The sequence below is a fragment of the Anarhichas minor genome, unplaced genomic scaffold (assembly GCF_050575085.1).
Source record: "Anarhichas minor isolate MPS153535 unplaced genomic scaffold, ASM5057508v1 ptg000045l, whole genome shotgun sequence".
NCBI lineage: Eukaryota > Metazoa > Chordata > Actinopteri > Perciformes > Anarhichadidae > Anarhichas > Anarhichas minor.
The window spans coordinates 1,647,920-1,665,756 of NW_027466491.1; the positions used below are offsets into that span (position 1 = coordinate 1,647,920).

General features: G+C 43.6%; 1 protein-coding gene across 1 annotated transcript in view; it reads left to right on the forward strand.

The window, feature by feature from the left end:
• The window catches only part of ahcyl2b (adenosylhomocysteinase like 2b), a 28,842-nt gene extending 13,494 nt beyond the window's left edge, over nt 1-15,348 (forward strand). The window contains exons 2-17 of the mRNA XM_076111444.1: nt 5,345-5,453; nt 8,679-8,822; nt 9,345-9,445; nt 9,570-9,672; nt 9,771-9,865; nt 10,216-10,322; nt 10,662-10,778; nt 10,922-10,985; nt 11,070-11,158; nt 11,253-11,323; nt 12,036-12,130; nt 12,459-12,557; nt 13,691-13,759; nt 13,868-13,946; nt 14,590-14,710; nt 14,821-15,348. Of these exons, the coding sequence (XP_075967559.1) occupies nt 5,345-5,453; nt 8,679-8,822; nt 9,345-9,445; nt 9,570-9,672; nt 9,771-9,865; nt 10,216-10,322; nt 10,662-10,778; nt 10,922-10,985; nt 11,070-11,158; nt 11,253-11,323; nt 12,036-12,130; nt 12,459-12,557; nt 13,691-13,759; nt 13,868-13,946; nt 14,590-14,710; nt 14,821-14,827 (1,470 nt within the window). The 3' untranslated portion in view covers nt 14,828-15,348. The remainder of the gene's footprint in view (nt 1-5,344; nt 5,454-8,678; nt 8,823-9,344; nt 9,446-9,569; nt 9,673-9,770; nt 9,866-10,215; nt 10,323-10,661; nt 10,779-10,921; nt 10,986-11,069; nt 11,159-11,252; nt 11,324-12,035; nt 12,131-12,458; nt 12,558-13,690; nt 13,760-13,867; nt 13,947-14,589; nt 14,711-14,820) is intronic.
• The last annotated feature ends 2,489 nt before the right edge of the window (nt 15,349-17,837 follow it).

Sequence of the window (17,837 nt, forward strand, 5' to 3'; positions counted from 1 at the left end):
CAATGTCCAGGACCTCTGCAGAAACTTGAAGGAGAATATTTTCACGTGGGACGTCCTGCAGACGATACAGCTGTGAAGACACGGCTGTATGTCGTCAGCGTCGCATACCCGCTTGCATCCCTACAGATACAGCTGACCACACACACATGCAGCATGATGTCACAACAAGATTTCAACCTCACGATGAAGCCTTCTTTTTACATGAAACATTTGGCTGAAAGCATGCATCGCAGGGGAGGAAGAATCCTAACACAAGGGAAAAACAAAGGGAATCTAGAATGATGAATAGGGCACAATTAATTATTAACTCATTCCCTATTATCCTATATAGGGCTGCAGCTAACATCCCCATTGCCACGGAGGCCAGTGCAGTGTTTTCAAATAGCTTGTTTTGCCTGACCAACAGTCCAAAACCTAGAGATATTCAGTTTTCTATCATAGATGAAGAAAACCAGCAAATACTATAAATTTGCCCTCATGCTGAACCCTAAACTCACGGTCGTATCACATTTCACAGGTGTTTGTATGACTGCGTGGGTTTGTGGCAGATTTAGCTGGTCGTTCAGCCCTCCCTGGTTAAACACAAGCCAAAGAAAATGTGTATGACGTCAGGCCTGTGTGCCTTTAGTTACAAATGTGTTTTGATAGAGCCGGCTCATCAATCAGCGACATCACAGATGACGTCAAGCTCGAGCTCCGCCGAAGTTGTGGTCCCCGCTAACTTATAGTCGTGATTTCAGAGGCGCTGTCGGAATATTTCAAGGCGTCATTCACCGCTGATGTTTGGCCAAGCCTCAAACTAATCTTCCGAGGGTTTAGAGAGCCTCTGGATTTCATTTTGCTCGCAAAGACGTGGAAACATTTTAGCTAAACATAAATTTTTTCTCCCCATCGTTGGAGTCATGCCAAAGGCTTATTGAGTGCAGCTGAAATGCAGAGGGAGCTTGGCATTTTGCACTTTGATATGTGCAAGTGTTCTTGTGGAGAAAACCATTGTTTGATTGGGACAAATTGGGAGCGATTTTCGCAAACTGCTTTGTGGAGGAGAAAGGGGACTTTCATTGATTTCATGTTTAGAACAGAAAGCCTCAGCGACCAAATCCAAGCTTCTAACCTGGCCTGCAGCGGAATATTTGTGTCTTTTATTTAGAACCCCTCCCTGCTGTTTTTCAGGTAGATGTTCTTCTTATAAAAGGTGTTAAAATGTTGCTTGTTCTTCACACAGAAAAACCTTTTATAAATGTGCTCGGTCTGTGACATTCTGACGTGCTTCGGTAACACTCCAGATGCTGGTGAATCAGCAGATAATGAATGACTATAGTACAACACAGTGGTAATAACACTGTCCCTATATCTTACCTACAACTACATTCATTTCTGATTATTTTAGTTGAGGAATTCAGTGAGCTACAGCTGCACTAAATGGCCGCGGTGTCATATCTCATCACATTTGCCGCTCCGGTACATCTGTGCCTGTTTGTTTTTCCTCTGTTCTCGCCCAGAGGGGTCTCTGTTGTTTCACCTGGCCGGCCCAGACGATCTCCTGACCTGTGCCGCAGATCCAGTGGTGTTCAGCGAGAGATCCTCTAACCATGTCCTGACTCAAAATTGCATCATGAGTTAGATAAGCAGATGAAACAGCAGAGTCTGTGTATTCATTTTTTAATGAAAACGCACTAAAAGGAAATGCAAGTACTTGGGTACTTCCTTGTTTTTGTTTTAGCACTTTAGAGCGCTGGTGCGTGGCAAAGTAGCACCTTGTTTGAAACAGATTTAGCAGTAGTTGCTGAGCAACATTAGGAACTATTGTCCGCATTGTAGTTACTAGCGTCAAAAACAAGCGTGAACACGCTGTCCAAGTCGTCCTCGCCAACGATCACAGTCCACCTCAGCGGGACGGCCTACACCTGGCTTCACTCCCAGGATCCCACGTCCCCTCTGTGATCTTCACGAGTACAAATGTTTTCAGCAACTCTACGTCTTGGTTCCCCGCAGTCCGATCTCACACACACACACACACACACACACACACACACACACACACACACACACACACACACACACACACACACACACAGAGTTGAGTGGAAGGTGGCAGTCTCTCATGTGTCCCAGTATCGAGTTAACATTCATTATGCACATGTCATTCAGCTCCTAATCCGCCACCATCCGTAATGTAAAGCAGTGCACCGCAAGGTTAGAGGGTGGAAGATCACAGTGTCACAGAGGTGGAAGTTTAGCCCAAAATATTTATTGTTTTTCATAGTCATAATAATATTTCTGTCCTCAGCTGCTCTCTAAATGTTAGACCGATAGAATGAACTCCACATAGTGACTTTTCCAAACAGGCAGCCAGTGTTTCTGGGTCATGTATATCTACAGTGTACTAGTACAGGAGCAGAGTCTTGCACTCTCCATTAGTTTCTTCATTTCTTTCATTATGCATAATAATTCTCTCTGTGATGCTCTGTCATGTCACGTTACCAGGAAGTCATGCTTGTAATTATCTTTTCTTTTCTTTGGATCATATCGGCCTGTGACCGCTCATAATACGACACACTTCATGCAAAGGTCCAGAAAGGCTCGGATTGGGTCGTAAGCTGCAGGAACAGCTGACCAGCATTTGGCTGGCGGGTTATTGTAAGCTGTGGATAAGAGCATCAGCTCATTCACTACCTTGAAATTAATCGTAAAAGTCTGATTGCAGCACGTTAAACATATAGATTTTCAAGACTGTATGGCCCGTTAGAAGTGGATCGGCACCATGTTTTGTTCTTCTATCGCTCGTTCCTGCTATCGGCCAAATATGTGCAATATTAATCATTTTGGAGATTTAGTTTTTGCTTGCCATGGACCAGCTGCAGCATAGAAATCAAATCCCATGTTCTCACATGTATGTGGAGATGCGTGTAATATGTACAGAGCAGTACTTTGGGAAAGGCCCAAAGAGTGAGAGCAATAAGCAAACCAGCGTTTCATTTTTCCTCTGTTCTGTAGCCTGAGCTAACCTGTGTCATAAGCCCCTGTATCCCCTCCTCCTGAGCTCCCCAAAAATGACCCTCAATCCTCCACTGCAACTCTGAGCTCCTAAAGCCCCTCATCTAAAGCTCCATCCCATAAACCCGAAGAGACCAATTGCTGTATTATAGCCTGTTATAGGGGCCTTCGGCTGCACTCCTACGTTAGTTTTGTCGTGCAGTAGAAATGTGAATTGCCTTTCCAAGGAGCATCAGTTTAGAAGATGAAGATCTTCTCACTTGCATGTCGTAGAAGTACAACCCCACAGAGCTGCTAGCTAATTTGTGTGTTTCGTTTCATTGGCAAGGACTCTAGAAGCTTTTGGATAGAAAGTTGTTTAGAAAACAAGTTTATGTGCTCCAATTTGGGATACATTTCATCAATTCCACCGAGTCCCACCCTAGATTTTAAGCAATACATTTAGTATTCAGTTTTCCACACATTGTCAGCAGAGACTGAATTTTACCTTTTTAGTTTTCAGGGACCCCGATCTCTTGAACAATTAAATAAGAATACAGAGGTGGGAGAGAGGGAGAGGAAAAAGTGAAAGGAAGGGGAAAACAATTCATTGCATTGTGTCCGCCGGCACATGGTCGGACCAGTTTGGGCTGGATTGCAGGAAAGCGGAGGCTAAAAAGAGGCAGAGGGGGAAGACGCAGCCCGTGAAATGATCCGAAAGACGAGGTCCTATCAGTGCACAAGGCCTTTTAATCAGACGTGCATCGTACTTCTTGCGACTCCACTGCACACCCCGACACATGTGAGGCAATGCTGAAGAAGAAAAAGAATGGGGGAAGCAGTGAGCTCTGTGTGAAAAAGGTAAGAAGAAAGGACAGGCAGTGTGCTGTGGAATGGTGAGGGTTAGCATATCAGGGTCTGGATGAAGCTGAAATGGCTAAACACCTCAATAGCCATCAGTTGGCTGATAGTGGAAGTAAGCAAATAGTACATTTGATTGGATTGTATATTTACAATGTTAGTATCAGGAAATGGTTTCCTGGCTTGTCTTTATGAGATATGGTTGATTGTAACATTTCAAAATGGACCTCTCCATGCCTGTTCGGCAAAACACAAGATAGAGAAATGAAATCAACAGTAAAACATCTGGTTGTTCTTTGTGATTGGACAGCAGCTCTTAAAATTGTCATTACTTCTACTACAATAATAAAATCCTGCTTTTACGCTAGTGCATGAGTAATAGTAATCCAATGATGTGATAAGAGCATAACAGTCAAAGAGGACATTTTTCTGCATTGAGTACTTTCACTTTTAGTACTTCCAAGTATATTTTCTGGACTTGCATACTTTATAATTCACCTCACACACAGCTTCTTTGCATCAGACGTGCACACATACACACAATGTGGTTGAATATCAGACATTTTGTCATTTCTCTCTTATAAAAAGCTGAAAATATCTTCTTGTTTTGTACTCAAGGACGGTCTTTTTCAACCAGGAGAATGATAGACGGAAAATGAATGACGAATGATTCTCGTTCGTCACCTTTTTATCAAATCTTGAAAGCTTTTCTTTTTTTTCACCGCCTCCGTCAGAGGACTGGCATTGGCAAAAACCTCTCACTTCCCAATGCATTTCTCTTGACAGAATGAACGATTGCCATTCAACAAGTTGACTGATGAAAAAACGAAGTTGTTTTCATGCTTCACAGCATAAAACACACACACACACACCAGCATGTATTGTTCCCTCTCCCTGGGTTTATGGTAGGAATAAGTCAACTATTCGCACTCTAATATTGTCATTACATGAATTACAATTCACCAAGCTATTGACTCTGTAATAACTGAAAGATTAACGGAGCGATAGAATCCCGGTCAGTTTGTGGCCCGACTACAGTTAATAGCCGAACGCCTCCCACCTGTTCCACAGGCCCAGAATGAACTGGTGTACCTTCGTCAGCCGTGTGGCCTTGTCGCCGGTTGATAATAGGCCCATTGTCTCCTTTTATCTTTTGAAAGTCAGAGTGAACTCAGAGCTGGTCTCCTGCCATGCCGACGGCAGAGAGACTCTTCCGTCTCTTCTGTTCTCGTCTATCTCTTTAATAGATAGATGGAGATAGTTACTTTATTAATCCCACAAGAGGACATTTTTGTGCAGTGTGTGTGTGCTTATACCAGAACTGTGTATCTGTGCGTGAAGCCTGGTGGTCGTTTCCAAGAAGCAAGAGCTACTTTACATGCGCCTTTTTAATAAATCCATTATGACAAAAAACAAAGCTGTTGCTGTGATGTAAATAGATGCTCTTGCAGAATCTATACGAGTGCTGATCTCTGTCCCCCTCTTTGTGCTCTCCGTCCACCAGCAGATCCAGTTTGCGGACCAGAAGCAGGAGTTCAACAAACGTCCCTCCAAGATCGGCCGGCGCTCCCTGTCCCGCTCCATCTCCCAGTCGTCCACAGACAGCTACAGCTCAGGTAGAAGTGAATCCCCAGTCCCATTCATGACGATAGTGGTGCGAGAGAAATGTGTAAATTAGCCTTCAAACTTTAAGCAGCGTGTAAGCAACGTGTAAAGATTCCCGATAGCTCTGCTTTTAGACTTCCTGCTGTGTGTCGGGCTCGTTCGCAGACCACAGATCTTCCATTGACACCATTAACATGACAAATTAATCCGTACGGCTCAGATGGCGTCGCCTCTCGTGGCGAAATATGATGGACAAGCAGCTGGACAGGCAGCTGGACTAATGACTTTCAGTCAGTATTAGTGGACGGCCGTAATGAGCCCGTCGGGTCACGGGGCGCTAAAAAAAACTAGTGAGTATTCAGTGCTCCTATTGAGAGAGGATGAAACATTTTGTGTCTTCCCACCGGCACATTTGCAGGCATCACTAACCAGGGTCAGCTGACAAGATGAGCTGTTTTTGTGTTATTTAGCATGTATAGGGTTTTTTTCTATGGTGGATTCTTATCTTAACATCTCAACAGCAGCAAATATAAATTGAGTGAAATGCGTCAGTGCTGCCAATATTAAGGTTATTTCCAGAAACGTGTGCAGCCTTATTCTCTCCCTTTTTGAATCCTCTTCTTTTTTTTTTTCCTTCCTCCCCCGTCTCTGCTGATTCCCTGTCTTCTCCCATAATTCCCTCAACAGAGCGCCTCTTATTCCTCTGATGGTTCCCACAGTGCAGAGGACACGCCGAACACACTTGTAGTACTTTTCCCAAGGCCACTTTGCTGTAGATTATCTTCATTACGTGCTCCTCTTAAGGTAGCGGTCCAAGTCTGTCAAAGCATAGCAGATACAGATGAATCACCTTGTGATAAGTTCAACAACAATCTGTTTTTAGTTAGGAAATAAGAGGCAATTACAATATACATGTTGTTATGAAAAGACTTGTTTATGTAGTTCAATTCTAGCATTTTCTTAAATATGTAGATAAAGAGTTTTGTAAAGAGTTTTGTATGACCGAAGCCTGTCATCCCATTACACTTTAAGGGAAAGCAATGTCCGACAGCATGGTCTGTTACCAGGTTGTGGGAGGACTACTGCGTCAGTGAACACATTGTATGAAGCCCTCTGTGGCTCCAGAGGTTGCTGCACAGTCTGATAAATTGCCTCAAGTTCTGCCACTCGGTTGGGTCTGAAGACTAGACGTTTGAAAATGAAAAAGAAAATCTGTGGCTGTGGAGTGAGCACAAGTTTTGACAAATATGGCAATGCTGTATTGATTTTTTTTATAACTACATAGTGAGTCCGACGATGTTAAAGGAGTGCAAAGCTAAATTGATGGAGTACTTTAATGCACAACCCATTTCAGACTTGTATTTGACAGAAGTGAATGTGTAATAAGTCCTAGTATTGGTTGAGACTTTAAATGATTAAGTATTATGTTTGAGTTGTGGATTACGTTAAATAGATTCTCCTTTTTAGCTCTTGTTGATGTCTAAAAATACTTCTGTGTGAATGTAGAAGACTTTTTCTTCACAGTCTTTGGCTTTGTCCCAGTATCCCTTTTCAAGTATCGGTACATCCGCCCTCATGATCCCTAAGACCCCCCCCCCCCCCCTCTCCCACCCTTTCCTCCTGTCGGCACGGATGGGGGATTTCAAAAGAAAACGGTGGACTCGTGGATTATTACCTTTTTCTTTTTAAAGCCTTTCACCTCCTGGCACAGTACAGCATGTTCTTTGACTTCGGTATTGTCACAGTACTGGCGAGGGAGCCGGTGGTATCTGGAGCTGGTCCATGGTCATTTTGAAAGAACTGATATTGGCATCGTGTACCTGCTCTATGCAAGAGGAACCGTACCTGTGTCTTGAGTCAGCCTTAAGCACAGGAACCTCTCAGTGCTGGTGCCAGACATGGAGGCATCTTATTACTAAGTATGCTGCCGCACTGTTTCTATCTCCCAGAGGTGCACCGATACCTCTCTCTGACAGGTTTCTCTGTGTTGAAACACATTTGTATTTTGTTTGCTCTGCAGTCGTGTATTGGAAAGAGACTGGAGTTTTTGCAGAGGGTTTTGTTCGGCTGCTTTATAATCGGTGCAGAATCTGTGGCCTACCAAAGTCAAATTGCTGGGTTGGGAAAAAGACACTGTATTCACAGTGTAGAAACCGACGGCACATTGTGTTTGTTCTGCACTTTGAAACCTCTCAGCTCTTTCAGGTCTATATAAATACATTTGCTTTGCCATATTCAAAGTGCTTCAGATAAAACATAAAGGCATTCAGACAAGATGTAAAAGTAACCAGGCAATATACAAGAGATGCACGTAAATAGGATTTAAAATGATTAAAACAAAGCAAAAGAGAAGATTAACATGAGATTGAATAAGACAGAGAAGTTTTAAGCTCTGATTAAGAAAAATGTATTATTTTCTGGAAGATTGTTTCAGATACGTGATGGCACACAAACTAGAAAACTGCTTCTCCACATTTACCTTTGACTCTGTTATGAACCGTTTAGACCTCACAGGTTGCTTTCTTTCTGTCCAGATGCTCCATGTCCGATGGGAGAAAGAAGAGGCATATATGGGGGAGTGGAAGTGTCCTGGGCATCTTCTCTCCTCTCTGCACTGAGACAGATTTGCTTTGTGGTGATTTGAGATGCAACAGTGCAGCTTAGAGGCATCCATTAACATCACATCCAGTCCCTTAATCTCTCATCTTAGTTTGTTAGAGATGTCCCTACGACAGAGAGCGGTCTTCTCTCTTTTGGTCGTCTTTGCCATCAGCGAGGTTGATGTCACAGAGTGTGCTTTCGGTGACCGGTGGGGGCTGGATTTAACGCCAGCACGCTTCACCAGCGCTCCCATTTTATCACTGAATCCCCAAAAAGGGGGGTGAGGCAGGGGAGAGTGAAGGAAGGGAGGATATAGGAGACTGATCCATAAGCTGGTTGTCAACGCGCTGACGTTTTGGCTTCGTGGCGCTGAAGCTGCTGTTTGTCAGGCTGCATCGTCATAGGCCCGGTTGATGGGTGTCGCAGAATGTCTGCATCCCCAGAACGGATGGAAGTTATCAGTGTGAATGGTCGCTCTCAAACCTCTGGTTTTGCTGGTTTTTGAAGACTCTGTTGAACCGGTTGATCCCTTTTTGTTGGCAGTGGCAAAAATATTGTACTTTTATGTGTGTGTGTGTGTGTGTGTGAGACGTACTGACGATACGTTTGTCTATGTGTGCGTCTCGTTTTTCCAGCGGCGTCGTACACGGACAGCTCTGACGATGAGACGTCTCCTCGGGACAAACAGCAGAAGAACTCCAAGGGCAACGGAGACTTCTGCATCAAAAACATCAAACAGGCCGACTTTGGCCGCAGAGAGATCGAGATCGCAGAGCAAGGTAAACCAAACGACTGTAAAAGGAAAAAGGGCGAACTTAAGAGTTAGTGGATGCAGGTCGGTGGCCAAGTTTCCTTCCTAATGTAGCGCAGATTTGAACCGTAACAGCAGTAATGCAAACATGAGGGGCACAATACATTCAAAGTGTTTTTTGTGTGTGCGTGTCCGTGTGTGTGGGGGGGTGTGTGTGTGTGGTACTGCTGGGTGACCATATGTTCCCTGCCACTACAAGTGAGAACACCATTTAAGAACCAACACGTTAATGCACATTATTCACATCATCCCCTAATTACTCCACAGAACATACAGAGAGCCTCAGCTGACACCCTGCAAGCTACTCTCTCTCTCTCTCTCTCACTCTCACACACGCACACACACACATACACACCCTTAGCATCACTAAGTCCTTCAGCTGGATGAGTCGATGGATTAGGGATGAAGTACTGGAGGGATTAAATGATGGGAATTCCTTAACCACCCAGCTGATTATCCACTTATATGTTCATTTGCGTGTCTCTCTCAGAGATGCCAGCTCTGATGGCTCTGAGGAAGCGAGCCCAGGGGGAGAAACCCCTCGCCGGTGCCAAGGTGGTGGGCTGCACCCACATCACTGCCCAGACTGCCGTGAGTGGGGATGCAAAACACACACACACACACACACACACACACACACTCACAGCCCAAACATCAGACGGTTTTACTCCAGCTGCCACAACAAAAAAGTCAAACTTGACCCTCTTCTCCTCAGGTGCTGATGGAGACTCTGTCAGCGTTGGGGGCTCAGTGCAGATGGGCAGCCTGCAACATCTACTCCACCCAGAACGAAGTGGCAGCTGCCCTGGCAGAGGGAGGTGAGACTGGGAGTTCCTGTGTGTGACGACTGCACTTTTTTCTTCCCTCCTGTTTGTCCCTCATTGCTCTCTCTCTCTACGTCTAAAATGTCTTCTAGGTTTCAGTGTGTTTGCGTGGAAGGGTGAGTCAGAGGACGACTTCTGGTGGTGCATCGACCGCTGTGTCAACGTGGAAGGCTGGCAACCCAACATGGTAGCACACCTACGTTCTAAATAAAGCTCACTTATGCTTTTCTTTTTATTTCCATCCAACAGCGTTGGTGGTGCTGCTATTTTCACCAGACAACCTAGATCTTTTTAAATACAAGGACTCTATTTTTACACTGAGTAGAAGTACACGAAGGATAACATGTACAGCAAAATACAAAGTGCATTTCTCTTTTCAACCATAACATTTGTTAGACATGCAGGAAGGAACTACAGACATATGTCAATAAAAGGAAGTATTAAGCAGATATGTCTTTATCCACATTTCGCTGTCTTTGTTCTCCTTACTTTTGGATTTCCCCCCCTCTCAATCTTTCTCTGTCTCCCTTCTGTCAGATCTTGGATGACGGTGGCGACCTGACTCACTGGATCTACAAAAAATACCCCAACATGTTCAAGAAGATCAAGGGCATTGTAGAGGAGAGTGTGACCGGCGTGCACAGGTGGGAGTCGCAGCATGCACACGTTCCTGCCTTTGTCGTTGTCTTAAAGCAATGTTTTTGGTGAAACGTGACATTGCCTCACATAAAACCAGTCTCTGTATTTTAAATTAGAGAATACGCAAGTAAATTGTTGCACAACAACACAGACATGCACTGACACACTCCTAGTTTCCTGTGTGGTCACATCGCCATCTAGTGGTTAAAATGCTGCCATTAATAGTGCACTGTACAATTGCTGTGTACATATGACTTAAATGTTAAATAGGATATTTGTTTGACATTTAACGATGAATAATTCATAAATTGATATGATAAAACTAAGCCTGTCTACAAACATAGGTTGTACCAGCTGTCCAAAGCTGGGAAGCTTTGTGTCCCAGCCATGAACGTCAACGACTCCGTGACCAAGCAGAAGTTTGACAACCTCTACTGCTGCAGGGAGTCCATCCTAGACGGGTAGGAAACACCCTCCTGTTGAACCTGGTTGGGGATTATAAAACCGAACATGTTCGGTGTTGCAGGGCAATTACACCCACCTCTGCTCCAAACAGTCCGAATAAATATTATGGCTGCCGGTATAATTGCGTTTCTGTCCTCAGCCTGAAGAGGACCACTGATGTCATGTTCGGAGGCAAACAGGTGGTGGTGTGTGGATACGGAGAGGTAAGGCGGACGTTTCCATAGAGGCTCGAACACATTAAATGATTGTTGTACTGTATGATGATATCCCATGTCTATTATGGCCAGGTGGGAAAAGGCTGCTGTGCCGCCCTGAAAGCGATGGGCTCCATCGTCTACGTCACAGAGATCGACCCGATCTGTGCCTTGCAGGCCTGGTAAGACTCAGCTGGTTGAGCTCCTCACGGCTCACTGCCAGGTGTTGACATTGCATTAGTCTCATGCTCTGTATTGTCTTTCTCACCAACGCAGCATGGACGGCTTCAGGCTGGTGAAACTGAATGAAGTCATCAGACAGGTGGACATCGTCATCACCTGCACAGGTCGGTTCAGCCGCTGTCTCTCTCTGTGTTTGAGCCAAGATTAAAAAAAATGTAAAAGGAACATACTATTCTGTCTGTGTTCGTTCAGGATGACTGGACAGATATTCAGTCATTGTCGTCTGTGTCTAACCGCCACCAATCAAGTTCTCAGCTCAGCAGCCAGGGAGTTGTCCTGAACACTTAATTAGAGCAGAGAATTACTTGTCTCTGTGCTTCGTTACCTAATGTTGCTGGCAGGCCTGAAAGCGGGGGCTCTCTTAAGGGTGACCGCAATTGAACAGAAAAGATAATAAAAAAAGAGAAGGCGCTTTGCTTTTGTGTAAGATTTCCCTAATAAATATATAACACAGGACAATCATTAGATCCAATAAGGTACTAGTTAAATAGATTTTTAGAAAATATGAAAATCTTCCTCTGCTGACAAATCATACATAAAATAGTTCATATCCTTTTCCTGTTCAAGTCATCCTTGCATCCAGCGTGTTCCCAAATTGCAGACAGGTGGAGCACTCGCATTAAATTACTAGATGGTGAGATAAGAAGTCATGAAAACCTAGTTTTACTGTGGGCGCCTTTTCAAACGTCATTTGATAAAACTTCAAGTTCGCTCGACTCTTTCTTTGTGTCTATTTTACATTTTGTCACTGTTTTGACCTCTTGCTCTTTGTGCATTTGTCCTCACGGTTCTTTCATCTCTCTCTCGCTCCTTCAGGCAATAAGAACGTGGTGGTGAGAGAGTACCTTGACCGCATGAAGAACGGCTGCATTGTCTGCAACATGGGACACTCCAACACTGAGATCGATGTGGTCAGTCTACAGCTTCCAATAAAAAAAAATAGGGAATGACCCAAAGAGACAGGAAAGATGAAAACATAATCAGCGATACAGAAACAAATGTACGGCAGCAAACTGCCATAGTGAGATGAATTAAAGTATTTTATTTAAAGAAAACAGGAAAGTAGTTCAGACACAAGAGAGGAAGTCGTGACTCACTTCTTAAAGTTCTTCATTACTGTAAAAGACCAAGCGACCTGAGTCAACTTCTGGCCCGGGACGATAGACGTCAGACAGCTCAGCCCAGCAGAAATAAGAAGTGGAAACAAACATTGCTCACGATGTTGTGCTCACCCTGTAGGCAAGCCTGAGGACTCCTGAACTGACCTGGGAGAGAGTGCGCTCTCAGGTGGACCACGTCATCTGGCCTGATGGCAAGAGAATAGTGCTGCTGGCTGAGGTACACTGTGGGACACACGCAGCACACACACACACACACACTGACACAGTCTTACCCAGAGGACTTTGAAAGAACACCTTAGTAAGGGAACTTTAGATTCTTAACTACACAGATATGGCGACGCTCACATTTTGTCAACAAATTAAATTGGAGAAAATATGCGAGAGATTAAACAGACACACAGAATCCAGCATATGCACATTGCAGGTTAAGACTGTGTGTCACACGCTGTGACAGAATGAGAGCAGTCTGTCGGGGCCAGAAAGACAACCTGTCTGTCTCTCTGTTTGATCTCCAGCAGGTTTCACAATCCAAAATAGAGTTTTGTTGCCAAATTCGCATTTATTTAAAGAAGTAATACATCATCTTAATAATATTATTCTGAAATAAAGACAATTTCAGATGGCGGGTTTTGTTTAAAGTTTAAAAAGATGATACGTGTTCATTCCCCTTTGTTTCATAACTTTGCCGTTTATTCATTTTATTTATTTATACAAATTCATGATATGTGCTTGACTCATCGCTAAACTAGAGAGAGAGAGAGAGAGAGAGAGATGAGCCATGAAGACGAGTTTTGGCAGACGAGACGATGTGGATGCAGTACTGAGGGCAAAATACAGAAACTTAAGCCTCGTCCGCAATTAAAAACACTCATCGTTTGAGTATTGAACCGTCGTGTGATTTTTCTTTTTGTGTGTGAACTGAGCATCAAAACCTTATGTTTTAATTCTGCTTTTTATCTTACAACAACAACACAACCTTTCTCTGTTCCCCCTTCCTCAAAGCTACAGAGTGTTTCAGTTCTACTTATTTTTCTGCAACACTTGGGAAAATGCACTCGCTGCAATGCTCTCAGACAGCAGCAACACTTTAGTATTTGGGCCGAAACAAAACATCTTCGTTAGTATTAAGTTGCACAACAGTGACTTTCAGAATCAAGACGAAACAGCTGCTGATAAATATTTTCAAGCATCTTGCTTTTTGAAATCTTGTCGGAACCTGAAATAGATTTCTCTTTTCCAACACATTTGTCATCTCACTCCAGACTGCACACATCCTGGCACTTTGGTCTCTCGACTGCAAAGAGGAACCTTGCGTTCTCTAACCGTGTGTTGCTTTGTCTTCCTCTGCAGGGTCGCCTGCTGAACCTCAGCTGTTCCACCGTGCCCACCTTTGTGCTCTCCATCACCGCCACCACCCAGGTGAAACATTGCTCTCACGTTGCGCCTGGTTATCGCTAATAAAGTATTTTACCAGAGAAGTTGTTTGCGTGTGTATGTGAGTAATGCTTTGTGTGTGTCTCTGCCCAGGCGCTGGCTCTGATTGAGCTGTACAACGCCCCAGAGGGACGCTACAAACAGGATGTGTACCTGCTCCCCAAGAAGATGGGTAAGCACTGAGACTGCTGAATACAGAAATACACAAAATAGAAGTATAAGTGTGCACAAACAAAGAAAGATATCACGCCAGGGAGATACAAAATAGCCTTGTTTGGTACTTAAGTCACCACCAAGCAAGTTACTGGCAGTGAGTTTGTTGTTACCCCAGCAGAGAGCCTGCAGGCATATTTCATTTATCTCTTTAGCCGACACAGTCTCATCTGTTCAGTCCGGAGTCGTCTCCCTCATCACTCACAGTAGAATGAATCCTGTTTGTGTGTACGTGTGCGTGCATGCGTACAGCACACACACACACATTGTCTGCAGCGTTGTCTTGGTGGGTCAGAGCATGTTAAAGAAAAACAGGGAGTCAGATGTAGGTCACCCCGTCAGTGATGACTGCTGTTACCACGGCACACACTTGACAGAAAAGATGGTGGAGACAAAGGGGGAAGCAAGGAAATTAAGAACTGAGGAAAGAAAGGAAGCAAAGACGCATGGAAGGATGAGGAGGAAGACAGAAGACAGTGCAGAGGAAGGGATGGAGAGTACACCTTAGAGCCTCGCTCTTCCTTTTCTCATTTGCATGATTAAATAGCCACAGACGCCTGCTGAATGTTAACATGTTCCTCCTCTCTCTCTCGGGCCTCCAGATGAGTATGTGGCCAGCCTACATCTCCCTACGTTTGACGCACATCTCACAGAGCTGAGTGACGAGCAGGCCAAGTATCTGGGCTTGAACAAGAACGGGCCCTTTAAGCCAAACTACTATAGGTATGGAAACACTTCAACACGACACGTTTCAAGAGATAAATCATAGGAAGGAAGAAACGGTTTAGAAACGTATCATCCTAACTTGCTTACTTTCTGTTTTTGTCATTGAGGTATTAAAAACCAGTGTCGGGGTCAGACTGAAGAAATGCAAATACTCCGTGAATGGCACAGACTCATTGAAGGAGAGGAGGATGAGGAGAACAGAAGGAAGGACGGATGGACCAGTCAACACACCTGCATTATATTCAAGGGGGGGGAGCTCAGACTGAGCCACAGGGGGAGGCGGAAGGGCGTGGCGTTCCCTGCGCTTATGGCAGCCGTTTTTATTTATTTCACGCTCAAACAATAATGATAACTTTAACTCTGAAGAGCTCCTCCTGCCATTAGCTAGCTCCCAGACATCATCTTCTGGAAGATGTTTTACTTCTCTTCCACTCGTCATTTCACCACCATTATCTCTGTCTCTTTAGTCGCTCATCTGTGTGTCGAGTCGTAAGTATATCCTCCATCCTCCCTTGCCATTGCCAGATATTTTATTGTTTTAATTAAAGATGAACTTATTGATGCTGAAAAGATATATACTATATTAAAAACAAAAAAAAATCAGCATGAATAAATATGACCGTTAGTGACGGACACTTTTTTTCTGTCCTTTTTTTGTTGTCTCTTTTTTCTACCTGTGATTTTTGTTTTTCTCTTGCGTAATACTGCGAGGTTGGGGTTAAACCTAGTGGGCGGGGTTAGGCGGGATCTCAGGGTCCAATCATATCATGTCTTTTATTTGATCGTTTTGTTGAGATTCTCTGTTGTATCTGTTTTTAAACATTTTTTTAAGTCCCTTCGGATCTGCCTGTAGTTTGTCAGAACTTCTTTCGTAGTACGACTGGATGGTGGCCGGGTCTTCCCACCTGTCACTCAAAGCCACAGTGAAACCATCTCATTGGCTGCTTCTTCCTCTGCTTCCAGCTGCTCACATGGCGCCAGTGTTGAAGCGATGAGAAGTATTTCAAGCTTGTGAGAGCTAACCTTTTCATTTAGTCTCTTTCTTTACCAAGAATAACTATACTATATTTGAAGCATGACAGGTTGTCAGATCATTACAAGGGGTATACTGTATATTTAGATATTTATATTGAAACTAAGATTTTTCTATCTCTTTCTCTCCTGCGTCATCTAACATCATTACTTTTGGAAAAAAAAAATCAACATATGTCAATAAGATAAGCAATTAAATGTTCTAATGATAAGTGTAATAAATGTACTTAACCCTCACTTTGAATACTGTGACAGAAGATATTTACAGAGATACCAAATGAGCAGCAAGTTACTACCTGGCCGGTACGTTAAACAGATCAATTCAATCAGGTCCTCCTTGAAAAGTATGGTTCTGTTAAGATTTAGTGTACTTACATACACGCCACAACTCTTTGGTACAGTTTGAAAAATATAATCTGGGATCTGAATGCCACCATGATTTTTTTTCTTTACTTCCGAGAAGCACATTTACCGTCACTGCAGAGTCATGAGCGTTTGCCTCATTTTTTAAGATCTCCAAACTTGTCGTTCTATCCCTGATATATTTGAGTTTCTTCTCCCCCACCTGAAAGGCATAGACTCCACCGGTATAATGATCTGCACCGTCGTCATCCTCGGCAGCTCGTCCCCAGCTGACCTGACGGTGGAAATTAGAAAGTCCTGACAGTCATTTCACCTGACAGCCGAGTGCACCCCCGCCGCTGTACCGGCTCTGCACCTGAACCAATCAGATTCTCTCTAACCTTTAGCCTGCTGGGAGACGCTGCCAGCTCTCCTCTCACAGAGAAGGATCAAATGCTGAAACACACACACATGCAGTTCATCCAGTTCTAAAAAATGTACTGCACTTTGTATGGGAAATACATTTGATCATATTACAGATTTTGAAATAGCACAAAAAAGCTTTGTTTATCAGTTTAATAAATACTTTTGCCTACTCAAAATACAAATATGCACAATTCATGCATTTTTTGTTGTTGTGAAGACCAACCAAAGTCTTTAAAGGAATATTTTTGACATTTTGGTAAATGGGCATCATCACTTTCTTGCAGAGAGTTTAGAAAATGTACACCACTCTCATTTTTGAGAGAGATATAAATATGTTGCAGGAGCTAGCAGCCAGTTAGCTTATCTTAGCATAAAGGTAACAAAATCCAACATCCAGCACCTCTAAAGCTAGGGTTTCATGCAAATGAAACAAAACGGGCATGTCGATCAGTGACCTTTTTAAACGTGCTTATGAGTTTGTTACCTTTTGAACAGAGCCAGGCTAACTGTGTCCCCAAAATGTCAAACTATATCTTTTAAATTTGGTAAAAGCTAAATTAAAGTCTGTGCATAGGAACACAAACCTAGCATACGTCCGCCACCATGTAATGACGAGATCCTACACTGTGTCACGGCTCAGACGACCTCAATGTCACTCCGTTCCCTGCCGATGTTTCTGTCTCCTTGTGCTGTTGAGAATCCCCTCTTCCAGTAGTGTGACCTGTTGTCAGTGTAGCTCTTAAACCTGTTGTCCTGAGTCTTACTTTTCCCTTTCTTTTTTTTTTTTTTTGTTTAGTCAGCCGTAAGCTGACCAACAGACGGGTGGGCGGGGGAAGACACCAGCATCATATATGTATATGCATACAATATACAGATATGACAACCTTTTAAAAGTATAGGGAGGTAAAAGAAGAATCCACTCCTGTATTTATTGTTGTAAATCCTCATACAGTGCAAAACTGGTGAAATTCTCAAACATGTTTTAAGTTGTCTAATAAAGAAGAAAAAAAAAACCTGTGTTTAAATATTGCAAGTGATAATGGTAGATGATGAGCAATAATTTAAAAAAACATTCTGTAATCTTAATGAATAAAGATGTAAAAAATTGTTATCACTTTGTCACCTTGATTTGACTCCTTTTCCAGACTTACTCACCCGCTTCTGCAGGTGGTTGACGTGTGTGTGTTTCCCGGTCTTATGTGGTAGTGTTGTGTTTGTGTGTTGGGGGAGGGGGGAGGGGAGCCCATGTGTGCAGCTGCTGAGGTCTGTCAGTGATCTCATCTGAGCCAGTGAACAGACAGGGACATCTCTGACATCAACAGCT